Consider the following 22,546-nt stretch of genomic DNA (forward strand, 5'->3'; position numbering starts at 1 on the left):
TCATCCCCGTACGTGTGGACTCCGTGGAGGCGCTGCTGCGACTGTTGCGCTGATCGGCTGTTGGGATCAAGTACGAGGAGCTCGGTTCGTGGGACGTGATCGACTACTTCCTCTATATTGACGCGCGACTTCTTCCGCTGCGCTGCGCGTCTAGTGGTAACGATCTATGATCTTCTACTCGCAAGCATCTTGGGTATATGCGGTAGTGATGCTAGCGTAGCCTACCCGTTTGCCTACACAATCAAGATGAAAGGTAGCATGCACAACATTTTTCTTGCCACAAGTTAAGCCCACGAATACTTTGACATATTAACTATTATTTCGGGGCAAATAAAATATATATACCAAGCTAGAAACTGATCAAGTAATTCGTGAGAAGCTAGCGGTCAATGTACATACCTGTCTCCTGCGGCAAGCCTGCGACCACAATGCAAGTTGTATATCCACCAGAGAACTGGAGTACGAACTGATCGAGATGCAGCTAGCCGATGGGGATTATAAGGGCCACCCATCCGTCTAAGCTACCTGCGACTAAAACTACCAGCGCAACGCTTTGTAATATTTTAGGTCCTCCTTTTTCCTGGAGCGCTTATAAAAAAGTACAGAAATGTTAGGCTTTGTAAGAAAGAAATTAAGAACAGCTCAACAGCCAGGTAAATTAATTAAGCTGTCTGGACGGAGGTCAAAATAAATAGCGCCCATAAAGTTGACGGTGCTCTTTTGGCCAGGCACAAGGCATGCACTAGCCGATCGAGTACAACGTGCACATGGCCGGCCATTCGCTTTGAGCTGTTGCCTGCCCCCCACCCACACCAATATAATGCTTCCTCCCTCCTCTTCTCTGTCTCTACGCACATAAAAAGTTTGGCCGCCCTGCTATCCTGGCCTGGTGATGTGCCCAACACGAGCCCATCATCACTGTAGCGATCTATCACATCTACTAAGATTCAGCCGATGCTAGCTCTTGATAGGGAACGAGCAAGGAACTCAGCCATCAGCGTGGAAGACCAGCGCCCGATCCCAACACGTCCTTCTCACGTACGTTGACGTCTTTAGGGGCCGTTCTCACCGAATTTTTTTCCTATGCGAGTGCGTGTTGCTCTCCTAGATCGAATAAGTAAAAGCAATTGGCCTAAAAAGTAGTAAATTCTTCATCGATTTTCCTTAATCCCTCTATTCCAAATTGTAGGTAATTTGAAAAAAAATTTAATTATGAATGGATGGATCAACGGCAGCAGAAGATTTTTTATTTTGAGATTACAGAGTACAATAACTCACACACTCACAACATCCTACACTCACACCTATGGATGTAGGTACGCAAACCCTACACTAATTAGTATCTTCGAGACTGAGCCGACCAATCCTCGAGATTGACAAAACCACCATAGGCGCCTCACTGTCGACAGGAACGTTGCTACCATTGAAAGCACAATACCGTTAAATCCTCTAATATTCGCTCCCAAGGGGAGTCAAACCTACGATCTACCGAGACTCTTGTTCGTGTCGGAGAAGATTAATATTAAGGCATTTTGTCATGGGCCTCTAGGGAGGTTCAAGGTTGTGGCATCTGGACCATGGTTCCGGGATTCAGTCCGAAATTATCGAATTTCACCCATTCCGGTCAGGACCGAAACGATCAACAAATTCGATCAAAGTAGAATTTTTGTACTATCATTAAGATTTGTACCACCCCATATACCCTTCTAGCTATATAAGATATAAAAAGAAGTTCTTACTCTTTCTATTCTTTGGAAAAATTGAACACACGATGCTCCTATTTCTTTATTTCATTATGAGTCATATGCTTGCGACAATAACGACAAAATTTTCTTAATTCTAATTGTCTAGGTGTATTGTGGCGATTCTTTTGAGTACTATATCTAGAAATCCCCGTCGATTCCTTATTGGTACCCTTTCAAACACAATTAATACATTCCAAAATAACTCGGATTCTAACATCTTTTGCCTTGGCCATGAACCTCCTTTCCCTTTTGGATCGACTTAACTTAATTCTTATACCTATTCTTTTATTCTTCGATTTTGGATCCAAAGAAGAAGAATAAAATCCATAGTATTATAATTCTTTTAGCCTCTTCAACTTTGTAACAGCTGATGAACGCATAAACATCATATTTTTGCCATCTTTCTCCTTGGCCCCTCATAATATCTCCTTAGTTCTATTCCACTATCTTCTCTAGGAGTATTCAATTCCTAAATCTCCATGTAACTGTAGCTGAATTTCGTATAAAAATAAATTTACACTACAACAAAATCATGTGGTCGCTACGCTTGAATTGTTATGCTATTAAAAGCGTGTCAACATTTTGTGTGGTTCCACTATTAGATATGGTTGTTGATACGTTTCAGCAAGCGTTTCAAAACTTACAACTTAGATACATTTTTAAACCGGTATTGACACAATTTAATAAAACACTAGTAATCTTAGTATCGAGATACGTTACTAGACAGTGTTGACATGTCTTAAGAAAGCGCATAAAAAACTTGCCGCTGATGTACATATCGGCTTACAGGTAGAAGTGCTATAAGTATAATTTTTAATGTCTCAAGAAATACATTAGAGTGGTTTTTTTTGAAAAATGTAAAAAAAACAATCAGGCTGTCCTTCAAACCTGCAACCTCCAGATATGAAAAAGCTCTTAGCATACTAACTAAGAAGCACAATCGACCATGTCTTCCTTTACATATTTTATAAATATATGGTCCATCAAAGTAACAAGAAAATCTATACATCGGGACTTCCTCCTTTGTCAAATCTATTTCGTGACTCGTGACTGATGCTGCACCTCTAGTGAGTGCGAAGGTCCGCTCCCATGATCCTGTCTCTATTCCTCAATGTGTTGGCAGCATTTGTGTGAAATAAAGATCAGGACCACACACTGTGGCAGCAGGGAGGAGTTCTTGTTTTTGAAACTGAGTTGGAGGCGCTGAAATCAAGTCCATGGCAGCACTTCGATCAAAAAGTAGATGATAAAAGAATTAAAAGCGATGCTAGTACAATTGAACTGGTTGGTGCGCATTGGTTAGCTGGCTTTGATGTTAATTGGGAGACCCTAGTTCGAATCTTCGCCACCCCCCCCCCCCCCCCGTTTGAATTTCTAGATACATTTAAACAATTGTCTCTACAAATCTTGACAAGGTTCATGCGGAGACGCTCCAAATACGTTTCGCATTTGCATTTATTTGCATTCCACTAGCACAAATCTTGATAAGGTTCATGCGGAGACGCTCCAAATACGTTTAGCGTTTTGCTAAAACGTACTTGCATTCCACTAGCAACGAAATAAAACTTAACTGTCCCAAAAATAAAGCGTATTTATAGGGATTTTTTCTAGTAGTGTTATTGACCGGTTAAACAACCGAATCCTGATCCAAAATTTCTGAAATTCACCCATCTCATTTAGGGTCCAAATTTTCCGTATTTTGAATCCGAAAACCTTGATTTGGACAGCCCTGTCTCATTCCTGGTCACTGCCACAGAATCTGTAAAAATTAAAAGCCCAGGACAGGTAGCGCGTGGCCCGTGGTGCAGCCGTTTATGAATCCTCTTCTGGTGAGTTGTGAGCGGAATATGTTGGCCCAATATTTAATTCATAGTGCGGCCAGTACTATCATGAAGCGGTTTTTTTATTTTTATATTTTTATTTCCGTTTTTTTCAAAAATATATTTTAGATTTGGAATTTTACAGAAATATACCCAGGCCGCCCCACTGTCGGGCGGCCGGGACCTGGCCGCCCGGCAGGGGCTTATCCGCAAAAAAAAGACGAAAAAAAATTACAGACAGGTCCCTGGGACCGGTCGCCCAGCAGCGGGGCGGCTGGCCCCCCAGGCCGCAAGGCTGCAGGGCGGCCGGCACCCCCACCCTATATAAAGGTGTTGGCTGCCCCTCACCCCCTCATTTGCCTTACTAAAAATCTAGAAAAAAAGAAAAGAGAGGGAGGGAGGGAGGGAGAGGAGGGGTGAGGGAGAGGCAAAACGGCGAAGCCCTGTCGGATTTTCAAACCGGCGACTTTAGGTAACTAAAATTTTTTACATTTTATAAATAGATTATGTTGTAATTATTTTTTTGAAACAGTAGATTAGCAATCAGTTCAATTATTGTTAGGAGTGATTAATGGTACATTTAGATGCAGTTACTTGTAGTGATTAGTGTCGACATAGTACATTTAGTGTTAGATTTAGTATTAGAAAATACTAGAAAATTGTTAAAGAAGTTTTAGAAAGTCTTAAAAATTGGAAGATAATATTAGAAAATTGTAGAAAATGTTAGAAAATTATAGAAAATGTTAGAAATTTTTTTAAAAAATGTTAGAAAATAGTTTAGCAATCAGTTTAATTATTATTAGGAGTGATTAGTGGTACATTTAGGTGTAGTTACTGATAATGATTAGTGTTGATATAGTATATTAGCAATCTGATTGCTCACTTGTGATTGCCAGGGCTCAACACCATGGCATCCTCAGGATCCACCTACATTCCATGGAATAAGGTGACAGAAACAGTCCCCCAAAGAGTCCAGGTGCCTATGTGTTTTTGCGGATCCTTGTGCAAACTAATGAAATCAAGGGTTTTGGGGGATGACTTTGGCAAGAGATTCTTCATGTGCGAGAATTACGAGTACGACCCGCCCAAGCATTACGGCAAGGACCGAGCAAAGGTACTACAAAATACTATCAGAGTTTGTCACTTTCAGATCTAGTAATGACTTCTAACATGATTTGGGGAAAGACTCCACCGCCTCTATGTGATTTCGTGCAGTGGTTAGATACCGAGCAATCTCAGCAGGATAAGGACCACGTAGAGCGTCAAGCAAGGTGGGCTGCACAAAGGTGGCAACGAATGCTGCATGAAGAACAGATGGAGGAGAAGGGCAAGAAAAACCAGGAAGATATTCAGAAGAGGATTGCAGAAGTGGAACGTCAGAAGGCAGAGGAACGTGAAGCTGATAGGGAAAGGAAGCGAGAGAGGGCCCGCCGTGCTAAGGAAGCATGGTCTGAAGCTATTAGGAAGGGAAAATATCCCCAGTGCACTCAGTAAAACACCACAATGTAATCCCGGCATTTTATATTTCCTAAGGCATGTTAGATTTACTCATAACACGAGGTTATCGTGTTGCACATGCCATGTTTTTCATTGTTCAAGTATCTAGTAGTACGAACGCCTTATGCCTCTGCTTTGTAATCGTAGCATTGTTTACAAAATTGTATTGCAAACCGAAAATTTATGATTCGTAACTACCCTTCTATTTTCAGTACACTACATTAAGTGAGCAATATAATTGAACCAACCTACACATTTAGAACTACAACCAAGAAATCTTACTACACAAATACCTTCGTAATATTACATGATACAATCTGGTGCAAATACATATCCATACATAACGAAATGTAATTATGACATACAGGTCGGAATACATATCCATACATCTAGTTCAAATACATATGCACACATAACAAAATCTAAACGCGACGGGCTCCAAAATCCGGAGGCAATCCATCGGTGGGATTTTCAGAAGGTCCAACCTCAGCACCAGCATTATCTTCTTGCATTTTAGGGCACTTCTTGTAAGTGTGACCATCTGCTCCACACAGGTTGCATCTTTTTTTCTTCTTTCCTGCCTCAGACTCATCCATTCCGTTACGGATACGAAGTGTCTACCGTCGACCTACCCCTCTCCTAGCATCTGGATTGGGAATGTACATTGGAGAGATATTTGGTGTAGTGAATGATCCCAGACTGCCTATGCCATATATCTCATGGCCCCAAGTATGCACAGCTGTTTCTTTTCTGTAATATTGTGAAACAAAAACCCCAGGATCCAACCCAGATTCTGAACATGCCGCAATGACATGGGAGCATGGTAAGTGAAGAAGCTGTGGCTTCTTGCATCTGCAAAAAACCTTGCCTTCCGGCGTTATCAAGCAATCCTGAACTACCCTTTGTCTGCGGACACCCTGCCCTCTCCTGTCCTTGCATGAAACCTCAAACCTTTGATCCTTTGTGCCCATGGAGACCACTCTGTGATATTGAGCCTTTTCAATCTTTTCTTTCATGTAGTTAGTGAGCCTATTACAAAAAATCACACCTGGATCATTAAGGAAGACATCAGCTGCTTAGTACCACTCTCTGAAGTACCTTGTGCATCCGTATATGATGAATTCAACTATGCCAACAAGAGAAAATCCACGAACATGATGCATTACCATATTGTAACACTCTGCGTGGTTGGTTGTCTCGATCCCATATCGACGACCACCAGTGTCATATAGAATTGACCACTTCTCCTTAGGTGCATCCTTAATCCACTGTGTGAAAGGTCTGCCACCGGAATGTCTCCGGCTGGAGGTTGAGGCCAGTTCCTTTAGCAGCTCGGCGCACATGTTATCTAACACCTGCCACAATGCATCAAACTTCCGCTGCTGATTCTGAGTGCACAATCTCTTGAACAAATTCATAAGTTCCTTATTCTTGAAGCGCTCATAAAAATTTGCACCCATATACCTTATGCACCACCTACTCACAACATCTGGCCATAGAGGAGGCTGTCCTTGACTTCCTTCATGTAGTTGCCTTATTGCTACTAGAAGACCAGCATGTCTGTCACTGATGAGGCAAACATCAGGCCTTCCAGCAACAACGTGAATCTTCACACGTTCAAGGAACCAGTACCAGCTCTCTGTGTTCTCATTCTCAACAAAAGCAAAGGCGATGGGAACCACCTGCTTGTTGCAATCAACTCCAATCGCTGTCAGTATTGTCCCTGTAGCGAAAATGGCCTCTCATGCCTTATTTCAATATAATATTTTGGCGATTGATGACACACACAACACTTGGACTAATATGATTGTTGAGATAACCATTCTCAGGCTTTTAGGTTCAAGTGATGACAAAGAGAAGATAGGCGTAGCTAGGCCCGAAGGGCCGCCCCTACGGGGTTTCCGCTAACCTCTTGTACTCATCGGTGCAATGGACCCAGAAAGCCGAGACTAGGGTTTTGCGCCGGATGAACCGACGATGCCTGAAGACAACTCGTCGGTGCAATGACTTGAAGTGAAGACAGACTCAGAGACACCGGTTAAACCGACGATAAAGAAAAAGTGAGCATCGGTGCAGTTGTCTAGAGACTCCATTTTTCGGGGGTTCTGAACTTCGCACTCACCGGTTAAACCGACGTTAATTTTGAGAGCGTCGGTCGTTTGATCAAATAGCCGTTGGAAGTTTGTAACGGCTAGTTGCTGGGAAAATACACTCACCGGTTAAACCGGTGATGACAAGAACTAAGCATCAGTTTAACCGGCGTTAAAGGATTTCGTCAGCCTTTTCCCAACGCCTAGTTTGGGGTGTGTGGGCTATATATATGCCACCCCACGGCTCATTTGAGGGTGGTGGAGACCAAGGAAGTATACAAGAGCCAAAGATCATCTCCAACCACCATAGTGCTTCATTGTATATTATATAGGCTTAAGCACACTTGTGAGAGTGCTTAGTGCTTGTTTAGGCTTAGTTCTTGAGAGAACTAGCTTGAGTGAAAGCCTTGCTGTGGCAAGCAACTTGTGATCCGTCGTGTGACCCTCCGTCTTGGTGTGGAGTGGCAACGACACTTTGTGCGGGGGAAGAGGAGTCCCCCTCCTTGGTGGAGAAGCTCCGTAGTGGACTTCGGCCGGGTGACCGAGAGAGACGGTGGCGGTGCACGAGACTCAGTGTCTTGTGGGCACTCGCCTTTGCTTGCCAGCATCGCCTCGGTGGCGTAGTGCAAGACGGTGATCGGAAGAGCCTCGGTGTCCCGTGGACGTAGGCGTTTGTGCCGAACCACGTTACATGACCGTGTCTACTCGGGAGTTTGCATCCCTCTTGCACTTACCTCTTTACTTACCGTATTAAGTTTCCGCATCTACTCTATCTTGCGTACCTTTACTTTCCTAGTTGGTTTGATTAGGGTTGGCTAGGTTGCAAGTCTTTTAGGGATTAGTCGAGAGTAGCATAGATAAACCTTAGTTATAACTAGAATGTGTAGGACGTGTTAGGTTTATCTTATGCAAGTAGTTTGAGCCCTAGGTTAAAAAGCGATTAGCGACCCTATTCACCCCCTCCCCCTTTAGGGTCGGACACCCCGGTGATCCTTACAGTCCCCTTATATCTTCCTGTCAAGAATGTGCCATCAATACATAGAACAGAAAGACAATACATAAATGCCCTCACACATGCACCAAGACAGAAGAAAGCATGAAGCAGAAACCCAAGTCCCCCATCTAAACTCGGTACAATGTAGGTATCAGCAGCGCTTCCAGGATTTCTCTGCACAATTGCTGATAGCATGTGAGGCATGTTATCATATGATGCCTCATATGTGCCAAATCTCATCTCAAACACCTTTTGTTTTGCCCGCCAAGCCTTTGCGTAGCTGATTTTGTATTGAAAACGGTCGTCGATGTCCCTAATTATCAATTTTGGCTCATAATCAATTTTGTCCAGAATCACCCCATACATCTTCTTGGCAACGAAAGTGGATGTGATGTTACGGTGAGTTTGAGCAATAACAGTTAATCTACATGTATGTGGTGTAACAATTGAACACTCCCAGTGTGTCTTGTACTTGCCCTTGTAGGCATGTACTCGCCATGTACAATCACCATTGACACACTTCACATCATATTCTTTGCTGCTAGACTTCACAACTCTGAATTCCTTCCTCAACGATATAGCCCAAAGCTTCACAGCATTTTTCACAGCTTCAATGCTATGATACTTTGCCCCCTGCACAATCTCATTCTCTCTGTATTCGTACTCATTACTCCTAATATCATGTATCACTGGATTTCCAAAACCATTACCTCGCCATTCACCTAGCAACGGGTAGTCCTCATCATTTGATGAGTCCCCACATTCTTCCATCATTCGAGCCTCTTGGTCTTCATTTTGTACAGCTTCCACTATTCCAGGTATCCGCTCCCCCTCATCAGCTAAACCTTGCGGCTCAGGTTGAATGACATGCACATTCTGATCTTCTTTTTCTCCTACTTGAGCAGCTATACCTTGCGGCTCAGGTTCTGTGACATGCATGTTCTGATCTTCATTTTCTTGTTCCACTGCTTGGTTCATATGAGATGATGTACTTGTTGATCCTTCACTGAAATGGGCTGCCTTCTGGTGAATCTGAATTAGCATTGCAAGAGGCCACCCCGCGGTCAAGAGCTGCTTGCATGTAAGTCCGCCATTCTTCGGTGTTTGCTATAAGCATCAACTCCCAGAAATCCCCTTCAGTTCCCCAATTTGTCACAGTCTAAACGGTTAGGAAATGAGTCTTTGAATTCACATTGAATATCTCGTGAAGCCATTTGCGTATGGAACGAAAACTCATCTCTAAGGGTTTATCTATTCCGCACTCTCTTCGTTCAAAAGCTGATAGATCTACTCCATACGCATCATGAGAAATATATCCGTCACCATAATGAACTTGAAAACGAAGCTTGCTCGACATATCTGGACATACAATCATGATATTAAATTGATTGCTAATCTACTGTTTCAACAAAAATAATTACAACAAAAATAATTGCTCGACATATCTGGACACACAATCATGCTATTTGTAAAACGTAGAAGAATTTTGGTTACCTGCAGTCGCCGGCTCGAAAATCCGGCAGGGCTTCGCCTCTCTCCCTCCCTCTCTCTTTTTTCTTAGTTTCTGGAATTTTAGTGATGCAAATGAGAGTTGGGGGGACCAGCCAACCCTTATATAGGGGTGGGAGAGCCGGTCGCCCAGCAGCCGGGCGGCCAGGCCGGCCGCCCAACTGCTGGGCGGCCAGGGGGGCCGGCCACCCTGCTGCCTGGCGACCGGCCCCCAGGGACTTGCCTGCAATTTTTGTTGTTTTTTTTTGCGGATAAGCCCCTGTCGGGCGGCCAGGTCCCGGCCGCCCGGCAGCTGGGCGGCCGGGGTATATTTCTGTAAAATTCCAAATCGAAAATATATTTTTGTAAAAACTGAAATAAAAAATATAAAAATAAAAAAACCGCCTATCATGAAGATGTGGGCAGGCGTGCCTTTTTTAATGATTCTTCTATAGATCCATACAGAGTGGGTGCGTTTCTCTTTTTTTTTAACAGATTTTTTTCCTGATGTTTGGCCGATTTGACAAGAGTTCTATTGTTTTTTCCTTTTATTTTTCTTTTCTTTCCTTTCCAACTACTTTCCTTCCATCTCCTATTTTCTTTTTTTATTCTTTATACTTGTTTATATATAATTATTTATTTACTCTTCCTTATTTTTTTTCTACTTTTTTCTAACCATTACTTCTTCTTTCAATTTGTAATAATCTAGCTCATCCATTTTATTTTCTTATAGAATTGATTCTTAATAAATTTATTTTTAATTGTTTGCACAGCTAAACTATTTCTAATCCTTTCCAAAACATTATCTTCTCGTATGTGATTTGTCCTTTTCAATTCATTCTGTTCCTATTTCTTTGTTCTTTTACTTTTCTATCCTTTCTTTTTTTCATTTTGTGTTTTAATTTAGCTGGCTCTACTCTATTTTATTTACTTTGGTCTGTAGTTTGTTCGGGCACTTCATCTGTTAGCGTAGAGGCATGCATGTGTAGCTATAGAATTCATGCATTACAACAGCACAACCCACGCACATTACATCACCTCTTTATCCGCGCGCATGGCTGCATGCAATATTTAAGCTGCATCCCCTTCCTTTCTTTTCTAATTCTCATTTGTTTTCTTCTTTTTTATGTGTTTGTATCATGCTACGTATGGAAGCGAGTTGCACATTTACATATTGCTATTGCTATGGGCATATTCGAGTGCACACATTAAAATAGTTAGAATTACCAGCAGAATGCTTTGTAATATTTTGGTCGTTCTTTTCCTGGAGTCCTTATAAGAAATACAGAAATGATAGGCTTTGTAAGAAAGAAATTAAGAAAAGCTCAACAGCCATGTAAATTAATCAATCTGTCTGGACAGAGGTCAAAATAAATAGGGGGCATAAAGCTGACGGTGCTTTTTTAGCCAGTCACAATGCATGCACATCCCGATCAATCACAATGTGCACATGTCCATTGAGCTGTTATGTTGCTACCCCCCACCCACCCACACACGGGCACACAAATATAATAGTGTGATCTGCACGCCCTATCAACAGTTTTCTTTTATAGTGTATAAACATTGAGTATGATGCAGTTGATGAAATACTAAAAGAAATGTTTGGAATAGCAAACTTATCATAACGTCACATGCAACAACATTTATACTACCACTACTGCGAAAATGGTTTTTAGGGGCAGGTAAAAAAATATTTTTAGGCGTGGGTGCAATATCTGCCCCTTGTTTTCGCAGCTAAAAATATTATTTTTCTAAAAACACATTTTCAGAGGCGGGGCAGGTCACCCCACCCACCCCTACAAATCAATTTTCAGGGGCAGTGGGAGGTGACCCATCTCTAGAAATGTGTTTCCAGCCCGCCAAGAAAATTCACCGATTTGAATTTGATTTTTTTTATTATGTTTCCAATAATTTTTAAAATTTGAATTCCCACAAATTTTGATTTATGAAGCTAGTTCACCATTGAGACATGGAATATGTTTGATAAATATAAATACTTAAGCATATAAAATTAAATCATATAGAAATAAAACATCATTATAGAGGGTCATTAGAGTATCCCTCCACTAAAGCACATAATAAACTTTGCTAAGGCCACACAGGAATTTGCACCCCGCTGAGATAGGCACCGCATTGTGTACCCAGGAATTTGTACCTAAAAAGACAACATCATTAAAATCAACGTGTATGATTCATCCCCTGAGGCTTCAACGCATGATCAAGGGCTAGAATCGCTCGGATCAGGCGCCTCAACCCATCCGCCTGCTCCCCCGCCTCCATTTCCCGCACGCCCACCGCGCGACAGCACCCATCGGCCGCGATTCGAAGCCAACTGTGGTTTCTTTTTGCTTTGTTTTCTCCTGTTCTCTTTTTTGTACGCCCACAACGTCGGACGCATGCATGAGCGCTAGGGCCACCCCTTCGTCTTCCTGCCATTCGCCGGACGACAGCACCCACCGTCGCCGTCGCCGCCATCTCCCCGCACAACGCCTGCCACCACAGCCATCTCCCCCAGCACCCGTGGCACCAACGCCTGCCGCCGCCATTTCCCCAGCAACCGCGGCCCCAACGCCTGTCATCGCCGCCATCTCCCCCAGTACCCGCGGCCCCACTCCCGCCGCTGGAAGAGGAGGGGAGGGCCAAGATCCATGGCGCCGCCGGATCCGCGCCATCCACGGTGAGGAGCAACTTCACGGTGGGGAACTCAGCCCGTGCCCCTTACACTTCACGAACTAGGTCCTCCAGCAGATGTTGACGCAGCAATCACTCTCCCAACCATGCCACCGGATCTAGGAATTGCGCTGAGGCCATGAAGGTTTCGCTTCAGCTTCCCTATGTTCTGTTGTCTGTAGGATGAAAACAGAATCCCATGGCTGCCGTTTTACTTTTTCTGAAGCGGCAATCCCATGTGAATGCTTTTCACCTTCTGAAACTTATTTCAGTGTTATGGTCAACAACTCATATTATTTTCTTTCTTTGTTACAATGAATGTGAATGCTTTTCTTTTCCTACTTAGTATGTTCCTTCTCTTGTACTCAGTTACTTTTTTATAAGGCTATAGTGTTGGTACAAAATTAATGTTAACATGGAGCGTCTTGAGTTTATAGTGACATTTTGGATGTTTAATCGTGGATAATTTTAGTACCTATCACATTTGCTTGTTAGCTTACTCAAAAGTTACTTTTTAGACTTTCACATTCACGTTTGATACAAGAGGCCTTGAGGCACCCACACACACAACCTATCTGACAGCATCCATCGATAGCTAATCGCCAAGGTAACGTGCGCCCATCAGACTCTGTAATCCCACTGCTGGCCAGTATGTTACATGGGCAGTGGTATTATCTTTAGTACAAGAGATTGGAGAGTGTATGCACCATGAGTGCATGGGTGTGTCTTTGCTCAAAGTTACCTGAAATATTTTTTACTCCATGCAGATAGTACTGAAACACTCTTCTATATGAATACAGTTTTGTTCAACTAAATTCTCTACTTAAAAAGCTTGACTCAGGAGACAGCTTTGCATGCAATGCATGCGCAGTCTAAAAATAATTGTGGTGCCATTGTGTTTATAGATTCACAAGCTAAATATGATCTATGTTAAAGGTATGGCTAAAATGTTCATACTTTAGTTTTAGTTTAGTTATCACCTTTCCCTAAGGAATGGTCATTCTTTTTAGTGAGGCGATACCAATGATAATTGGTATTCCTTTCGCAGCATGTTCTAATCTCCTTTCGCAGCATGTTCTAATCTTCAGAATTTCGATGATTAATAGTTTTGATCTACTTCAGGTAAGTTAGGATAACTAAAAGGTAATAGATTTTTGATTTTTTATCTTTCTCCATTGTCAATCATTGATTCCATATATCTAAAAAGTCCTTTGTGTGATTTATTGATGAACTAATAATACATTTTTGAGAAAATAGGTGTCGGCGTCAAGGGAATGGGGTCCCCAGTGCAAAGGATCGGTGGAGGTGCTCAGCCGCCACTCTGGGGGTGGGGTCACGGAGTGGGCCCACCGGATCTCATGGGCTCGGAGGCCCTGGGGTACTACTCTACCGAGGAATCCTAGGAAAGCCAGCAGGCTACCTTCCCTCCTAAGGAAGGGCTCTAGCAGCTCTCAGAGCTAGTAGCAATAAATGTCTCCTTGCATGTTTGCAGGGGGTGGCATGCATGCATGCACCTAGACAAGGCAATAAATGATTGGTTATCTCCTTATGAAGGACCACCGGCCAAAACCCAAGGGAGGCATGCCATGCATTCATTCCAGGATGCACGGCTTGCACATCCTGGGATACATGCCCGTTAAAGAAGGTGCATGCATATTAAAGGCTCTCTCTCTCTCTCCACTTGCTGCACGGGTTCCAAGGTGATAAGAGGTTCCTACCACACACAAGCATATGTGAAGGGCGATGCATGCTCCTGCATACATTAAAAGAGCCCCCCCTGCATGAAGGGCATGTCACCCTAGGAAGGACACCTCACCTATTTTCTGTGTACAGCACGATGTGGGCATCCCTCTTGGATTATAAAAGAGGAGACCCGGGGTAGGAAGTGTGTGTGTGTGGGGGGGGGGGGGGGGTTCGGCTTCCCTCCTCAAATTCCAGCTCAAGCTCGAGCTCTCTCCCCATGTATTATCAGATTCATAAGCAACCACAGAATATACAGACAAGCAGGACGTAGCTGAACTTAGGTAAAAACTCTCCGTGTGTTCTTTGTTCTTTTCACAAGCTATTACAGGAATTTACAACAAGCTATTACAAGAATTTACAGCATGTTCATCCCCTGGCCGAATCTCTAAACGGGGGTTCCATGAATCCCTGCTTGTGGTGTTCACCCACCGACACCATGTTTCAGATGTTTGCTGATAAATTTGACACCAACTTTTCCACACTCTGATGCTAGACTTATTTTATCTTAAAGATCATACTAGCACAAGGAATTGAAAATTTTTTCGTGTCAATGTCTTTCTTTCTTCGGTCATTGTACTCATATGAATCTAAAGCTTAGCTTTCTAAATAAAACACTTTTGTTGAATTCTTCGTTGGCTGCTAAGTTTCTATCCTTTCTTAACTCGCCAAAAGGGTAGAAAAAGGAGATCATTTGCTGTTCTTCTGAAGAGGATCTTATTGGACCTTGTGGACCATTTATCTCAATGCTATGTAAGAATCCGACTTTGCTGCAAAAGATTTGTCCATTGGATTTCCTCTATACTTTTCAACATGTTTCCATCACTACCTACACATGCTAATTTTTTCTTTATTGGCATAGTTCCCAGCAGTGGCGGAGCATCTTTGATTTCAGAAGAATGAGGGGGGGGCATCCTTTTGCTACAATAATGAACAGTGTCAAAATCACTATTCATTACGTGTAAAATTTGCAAAGGCAGGGCGGGCCATGGCCCCCTTTGGCCCTCACGAAGCTCCGCCAGTGGTTCCCAGCATTACAAGCTTATGCAATGCTTGCTCTCTGCAGGCTAAAGGTCATTGAGGAAGAGAATTGAGGTAAGTGATATTTCTATCACTTGATTACTTTGTTCAATCATGTTGATGTGCATACCATGAAAGCACACCTTACCATTTTAGGTAGCTATAATTTCCTTGCAGTATCTTTTTGTTTGATCATGTGCATCGATCAAGAATTTGACTTTTACTATTCCACTTTACAAGAACTTATTTGAATTTTGTATCTAACTTCTCATTTGCTTAGATAAAATCATGCTTCAGGAGATAACACTTTTACTTTCAAGACCATGTCCTTTTTGCAGGATGACTGACTAAACGGATGAAGGGTCAAGTTTGCCCATTGAAATATAAAGTTTCTTTAAAGATTTGGAAATTATGAATGCAATGCCCGTTCATATTGCGTGTGCAAACTTAGGCCTCTATAACACTATAGGATGAATGCATCCTAATACAGTGAACAAGTTTGACAATAGAATGTATTTTTAGGGATTATGCTGGTTGCTTCCTCTGCATATTTGTGTGAGAAAGGCTTGGTGCTTAAAACAACCCTTCCCTAGACTCCGCGCAGTGCGGGAAGCCTACGGCACTGGGTACGCCCTTTATGCTGGATGTTTCCTTTGATGATGAGGCTCATTGAGTGGTTAATAAGTTGTTGTTGCCACCTATTTTCCAGCGTTGCTCCGACTCATACTTCTTGTACAACTCTTCTAGCTCTTTTTTCTTTATATCAGCAACCTCTTGTTCACTCCTTGAGGAGCCATAAAGCCAATTAAAATAGAACTGAATATATCTCATTTTGAACTTAGGGTCAAGAATTGTAGCAATAACCATTACATTGTTCTTCTCTTCCCAATATTTATCAAGTTTGTCTAACATTGCAGCACCCATTTTCTTCAAGTATGGGTCCTTAGAATTTTTTTGCCTTTAACAGTGCAATCTTGACTTTCAAAATGTAAGGTAGAAGACATTAGCAGTAGGGTAAACTGATCCTGAAAATGCATTGGTAGCTCTAGCCATCTCTCCTAGAATTGATCTAATCTTCTCATATATGTTCCATTCAGATTCTGTGGGTTTCCATGCATAGTTCTGGTCTACTTGAGCATAAGAATCAAATGCAGACCTATACTCAATGCAAGTGTCAAGCATTTTATATGTTGAGTCCACCTTGTTTTAACATCACGAGACAATTATTTCCCAACTTCAATAGCATAATCATTTGCAACCTCTACAAATTTGTACAGGTGACATGGAGACCTCTTGAAATATTTCACAATATTCCTTAGGTCACTTATGAGACCTTCTATTTGGTCTATACCATCATTAACAACCAAATTGACTATGTGAGCAGCACAACGAACATGAAAATATTTGGGATCAAACTGACCATTTTTTCTTGCAAGCAGCTTGGCTGACAAATTTGTAGTAGCAGTATCATTATTTGAAGCATTATCAAGGGTGATTGACATAACCTTATCTTCTATTTTCCACTCCACCAAGCACTCAAAAACAACATGAGCTATCACCAAAACAGTGTGGGGAGGATCTTACTCAACAAGTTAAGAACATGGCATTTCAAAACCCAATCACTATCTATGTAGTGCGCCACCAAACACATGTACTGAACGTTTTGATTGGATGTCCACAAATTAGTAGTCAAAATTATTGATTCAGCCTCTCTAAGACTCTTCCTTAGCTGCTCTTTCTCAGATTCATAAACTTTCATGCATTCATTTTTAATAGTCTTCCTACTAATACATTCATAGTTGCTATTCATCCACTTCATCAACATATTAAAACATTTATGCTCAACCATCCTAAACAAATACTCATGGACAATTATCATCTTTGCAATCAATTTTCTAGTGTGCTCATGATCAATTCAGGAGGATTAACAACAAGACAGCCATCATCTGCAACATAGTTGAGTGTACCTTGAGCAAGTTGTCGTTTAGCCTTAGCAAGATTGTTCTGAAATTATGTGTAGCGGGAAAGGTGGCGGTTCAGCTGTGAAGTTGCTCCCCCTTGATGGTATACATAACTCTTATGATAGAATTTGCACTTAGCCTTTGTCACCACAACGCCAAACTCCTTCTCAGATTGAACATGTATCTCCTTGAAATACTTCCAACAACCAGCCCTCTTTCGTCCCTTTACCTTGGTCTTAGAAGGAGATAAATGAATACTAGTCCCAGCCTTCAATTTCTTCCATCCTCTAGTTGGCTTCGATGGATTTGATGCCATGCCTACATCATCTCCACCCTCCTGCTGACTTGCATCACCATCTGCATCATCATCTATCAGCACACTTAAAGATATAGCACTAACAACATTCATGTCAAAGTTCTCTCCATTGTCCCATCCTCTGCCAAGATGTGCTAAACAGATTACATACAGGTCAAAAATCAATTTTGCTACAGAACTGGCCTACACATATTCACACGAATCACACACATTCTAGGCTGCAACCTACATATCAAAGCATGAACAAAAATACATACCGTGCATGTGTCTACTGATCCTCGACCTTGTCCACGGCCATGGTCACCACGATTGCCTGTCGCGGACGTCGTCTTCTTGCGTTTACTCCTTGATTCAAGACTTAGCGCCATCGGAGGAAGCATCCCTTGGACTTCTTCCTCATCCTCCATGTCCAGCTCGAGATGGGATGGGGTGAAGATGCAGGCACAAGGCAGCAAGCCGGCGAGCTGCGTGTGGAATTGGAGAGGATAGAGGAGCTGTGTGCCTGCCACCTGCATGCACGAGAAGCGGCGGGCAGTGGGTGGTGGCTCGGGATCAGGGGTCAGGGGTGGGGGGGGGGGGGAGTCACGGTCTTTGACTCTGACTGCATGGTGGACTTACTAGTGGTGTGGTGTACTGGTGTATAAGTTAAGGTTTCAGGATTGGGCTGGGCCGAGATGCCAAGGTATGTATGGCCATTTGGGCTGAGCCAATTTCAGTCGCTGGCTTGAAAATTAACATGGCTCGTTATGGCTCGTGAGCAGCTCACGAGTTAGCTCGAGCTAGCTCGATATAAACCGAGCTGGTTCATTATAAAACGAGTCGAGCCTGAGCCGAGACATTAACGAGCGAGTCGAGCGAGCTAGCGAGTTACGAGTTTTTAGTCCAGCCCTAGCTGGCAACAAGATTTTTTCAAGTTAAAAATTGTATAATATTGTTTGAGTAATGATATGCCTCAGGAACAAGTTTGTGCAAGATCTTGCTTGACCCATTATAATATTTTTCTTATATCTTTCATTGTGCCTTGGACTACTTAAGTGTGATACATCAATCAGTATGGACTACCAAAGCGGGTTGGGGCTTACAAAATTCTTGGTAGGCATACATCATCAGTTCAAAGTATCACTGTAGACCCTTCAGGTGACATGGTAATAATTACTCATTCTGATCTTTCGCAATCCACTTCCCTATCTGTCATCGGGATGAGCTCCTCCTTTGAAAATTTGGTGCTCGTAAGCCCTATTTTAAAGCAAAAGAAACTGGAAGTTAGTTTACATATGTATTCTTTTGTGGAGAAATTAGCAAGATATACATATGGAAGATAAGAAATTCGCTCACATATTGAGGATGTATATGAACTCCTTGTATTTACTCTGTGTCCAATACAAGGACTCTTCCAAGTTTTGGCTGTAGTAGGAAAGCACTCTAGTGATTTCTGCAATAATATTATATATGATTTTTAGGCATGGATCAAGGCAAGTGTTTATTATATTAAATGATTGAAATTAGACTTACTTCATGTGGTATGGCGCAAATATGGAATACATGTCTTGCCATCGTTGCATTATAAGCTATATGTAGGACGCAACCCTCTTTATGGTCCCTTTATGAAATTCATTTTCTTGCTTTTGTTTTGTCCTTGCGTGTTTTATATGGCTTTAGTATGCCATCCTCATCCGTCCACCAACTTGGTCCGGCATGTAAGGGCTTGCAAATAGCTACAGGGTCAAGGTACTGGATCTTTTTCGTTAAATATTGGAATCGCAAAGATAGAGAACGGAAGAAAAAAGAGATCTACGACGATCAAGGGGGCATTGACCATGGAGGCAAAGCTGCAGGCCGTACTTGGGGTGTGGGTGGAGATGTTGTGCTATGGACGTGGCCAGCTACTGCAACCAGGAGTCCCACTCCAGGGAGCTCAGCAACGGGGCCGGCGAGCTCACCACCATCGTGTGGCTTCTAAGGGCTACCCTCTTTAAAGCCAAATATCCTGATAATGATACTCAGAGGCAGGCAGCTAGGGCGCACAAGAACTAATCGGTAAGCAAGCAAAATTTAAATTTGTCAAAAACTTTCTATGCCTCCTCTCTACCACGAATACCATGTAGCGCTGGTTACCACCACTGGGCTTGATTTTATTTTATATTTTCATGTATTGTGCTTTACTTGTGAGTTAGTATATCTGTTTTGTGAGCTTGAATAATAAAGAATCCGTGAGTGCGTCCTTGCTTATAAACGAGTACTTTGCGCGCTCCTTGGTGCGCCCTGATCCCCCCCCCCCCCCCCCAAAAGATAACCAAATTCAAGGAGTATTTATTTATGACAAATCGGTAAATCTGCAGTATTTTTGTTTTTCCTTGAAAATATACATTTATGCACCATAATAGTATGGAAGCTAGAATCTATTATATTTTTCATACGCATCTATTAACAGAAACACATTTTTTATAAAGTAATTCTATCTAAACATGTGAAATTTCAGTTTTGCAGATGTATGTTATCAGTTCAGCTGATATTTATGAAATAGGAGCCAGAATAAGTTTGGTGCTTACCGGTGGTAGAGTTAATTCTGTTAATATTCTAGGATGTGACATGACTCTGCTTCTGTTTTGTGGCAAAAAATAGTGGAAGCACATAGCTCCTTGATTTGAATGGTAAGTAGTATACTTTGCTCTGCAGAAATTTTCTGGCAGCATTTGAATCGAAAATTTTCTTGCCAGCATTCCAAGCCTTGTAAACCATTTCAGCGCAATATAATGCATAAGACATTAGCAATTGCAGCATAAAGGAGTTTGGGGCCCCTAAACTAAAAGATCCTCGCAGGCTTGGTACAGACAACCAAAGTATAATAGTCCATATTATTGTTGGTGAAATCAGGGTGGTCCATTAGCAATTGCAGTTATTTTAGTAATATAATGATAATATCATTAGCTTTACAAATTCATATCTGTAGACATGGGAGGTGAAACAGTTTCTAAAAGATCATGGATAGTAAATAACCATCTATTATTAGAAGCTCCTTAAATCTGTAAGATAGGTTAGAGAGAAGCGCTGAGAATCAATGACAAAAAACTAGTGGGAGTAAATGAACGCCTATGTTTTGTAGTCTAAAATATCACGGAGATTTGTTACTAATTATGTTTAATACCGCAAACAAATAATTGCAGTAGCAGCTACTTGTATACTATATTACAATATAACAAATGGAAAAGATTGTTATGATATAATACAAACGGAAGCCATTATCAAGCCTTCTCTTCAATATCAACAGATGTAAACTCCTAACAAAAGCATACAAAGACGTTACCTAATCCGATCTATGCTGAATATTTTCAATGTGCAACTGTGTATTCTTAGTAACAAAGTATCTGCGAAATATTTGGTTTTATTCACCTCAAATGGAAGCATGTATGTATTTCCTCCCATGAGTCCCTTGTCATTCCATATAAAAAAAGAAAAATCTGTTGTGAACCTGCACAAAAATAGAAAATAATAAGTCTACATTATGGAAATAGCTTTTTTTTAAAAACTTTTGAAACTACTTTGGGTATGAAAACAGTAGTGCTACTAATTAACAAAGGGTTAATAGAAGTTATTATGTACATGGTGATTGATCAATTAAACACATAAAATGGACTTACTGGACAAAACTTTCCCTAGAGTTCTGAGTTCAAAATATTATAAACAATGTTGATACTTTCAGGATGTAAAAGCATGACCAATCGATACATTGAATGGACCAACTGTGCAACATGATAAAACCCAAGCTCTCAAGGCCTGGGCAACTAGAGCTGTGCTTGTCCACCATGAATGGATCCTTGAATCTCATTAGCTCTAGGTGCAGTAAGCTTCTTTGCGATCAATGATATAGGAGCTCCTAATAACTTAAGATCATAGGAGCTCTCAATAGTATGCAAACATAAAGTCATATAAGCTCTCACTATAAATATGTTATAGATCTGAAGAACACTAAGCCTAGACCATCTTACGTCCATATCACAGGCTATGTTGATGTCAACTGATATAAAAGAACATACACAAAAAAATTCAAAGGAAAAGGCCAAAAAAATCGTAGTAATAGTTAATGGTTCTAGCATAGATCATGCTTGGAGTAAGTAAACCCTACAAAGCTCATGGTGTGGCAGATATACTCCAGTTAGCAGGGTTGAGGCCAATATGAATTTGTTTCTGTATATTCAGTGGAAGGATTATTACTGTTTTTTTGTTCAATCTTTACAAGTGCTGGGAGTGCATTGAGTTTTGAGTAAGTATACAGACACTCAAGTTTGATACTAACACTACTACAAAAACTGTAACATCCCGTAAAAATTATGGAATGTTATATACTCTAAAAATGCGAGTTTTCAAAAACTTTTTGTGTGAATGTGTTAATAGTTAGAATAATTTAAGAATGTCTTCTCTTCTATCTCAAATTCCTAGAATTTAAAACCAAATTAAGATAAGGACTATATCGCTAGTGTGAAATAATTGGAGTTATTTGGCTCTTCTCAAATCTACCTTGTTTAAAATTGTTTGTTGGATTTTATCGAAATTATTTTGAGCTTGTGTGATTGAATTGAGTGGAGTTCAAATTAATTTGAGCCAATTAATTTGAACTCAAATGCGAACAGGCCTAAAGCCTCTAACCCAGCTAACACCTAGCTAACCAGCCCAGCTATCTAATCCTAACAAGCCCATCTAACTTCCTTAACCCAGCCTGCTAACTTCCTGCCCAACCCGTTAACCCGCACCAGCCCAAACCGAGCGCCCCAGCCCAGCACCACGCGTCGGCCCGATAGCACCATCGTAGCCCGACCCGCCAGCCTGCGCAGTCCGATCACCCGGCCTGCTAACCTTGCCTGGCCCGTTACACCACACCCCGGCCTGCCTTCTAGCTTCAGCCCAATCCGCGAACCCGCCGGCCGATCTGCGGCCCAGACCCGCACACGCACGCGCCCATGCGCGCGAACGCGCCGAGCAGCCCGCTCCGCCCCACCGGCCTGCTTTGCCACGGCCCAGCTCCACGCACAGTCCAGCACCGGCCGCCTCACCCCTTACCTTCTGATGCCGACGCCCTGGCCCCGCTTGTCGGCCGCACGCGGACGCTCCCCTGTTCTTCTCCTCCGCGCGGACGCCGCCGCCTACCGCTCGACCTCGCCTTTTTCCGCGTCGCGACAGTGGAGGCTAACCACCCGTGTTCCACGCCGG

General features: G+C 42.2%; 1 protein-coding gene across 1 annotated transcript in view; it reads right to left on the reverse strand.

The window, feature by feature from the left end:
* LOC120677898 overlaps positions 1-17,639 on the reverse strand; it is a 29,694-nt gene extending 12,055 nt beyond the window's left edge. Inside the window, exons 1-2 of the mRNA XM_039959089.1 lie at positions 17,614-17,639; positions 17,255-17,462 (exon numbers count right to left, since the gene is read on the reverse strand). Of these exons, the coding sequence (XP_039815023.1) occupies positions 17,255-17,462; positions 17,614-17,639 (234 nt within the window). The remainder of the gene's footprint in view (positions 1-17,254; positions 17,463-17,613) is intronic.
* Positions 17,640-22,546: the final 4,907 nt, after the last annotated feature.

Source organism: Panicum virgatum, chromosome 6N, assembly GCF_016808335.1.
Source record: "Panicum virgatum strain AP13 chromosome 6N, P.virgatum_v5, whole genome shotgun sequence".
NCBI classification, from domain to species: Eukaryota; Viridiplantae; Streptophyta; class Magnoliopsida; order Poales; family Poaceae; genus Panicum; species Panicum virgatum.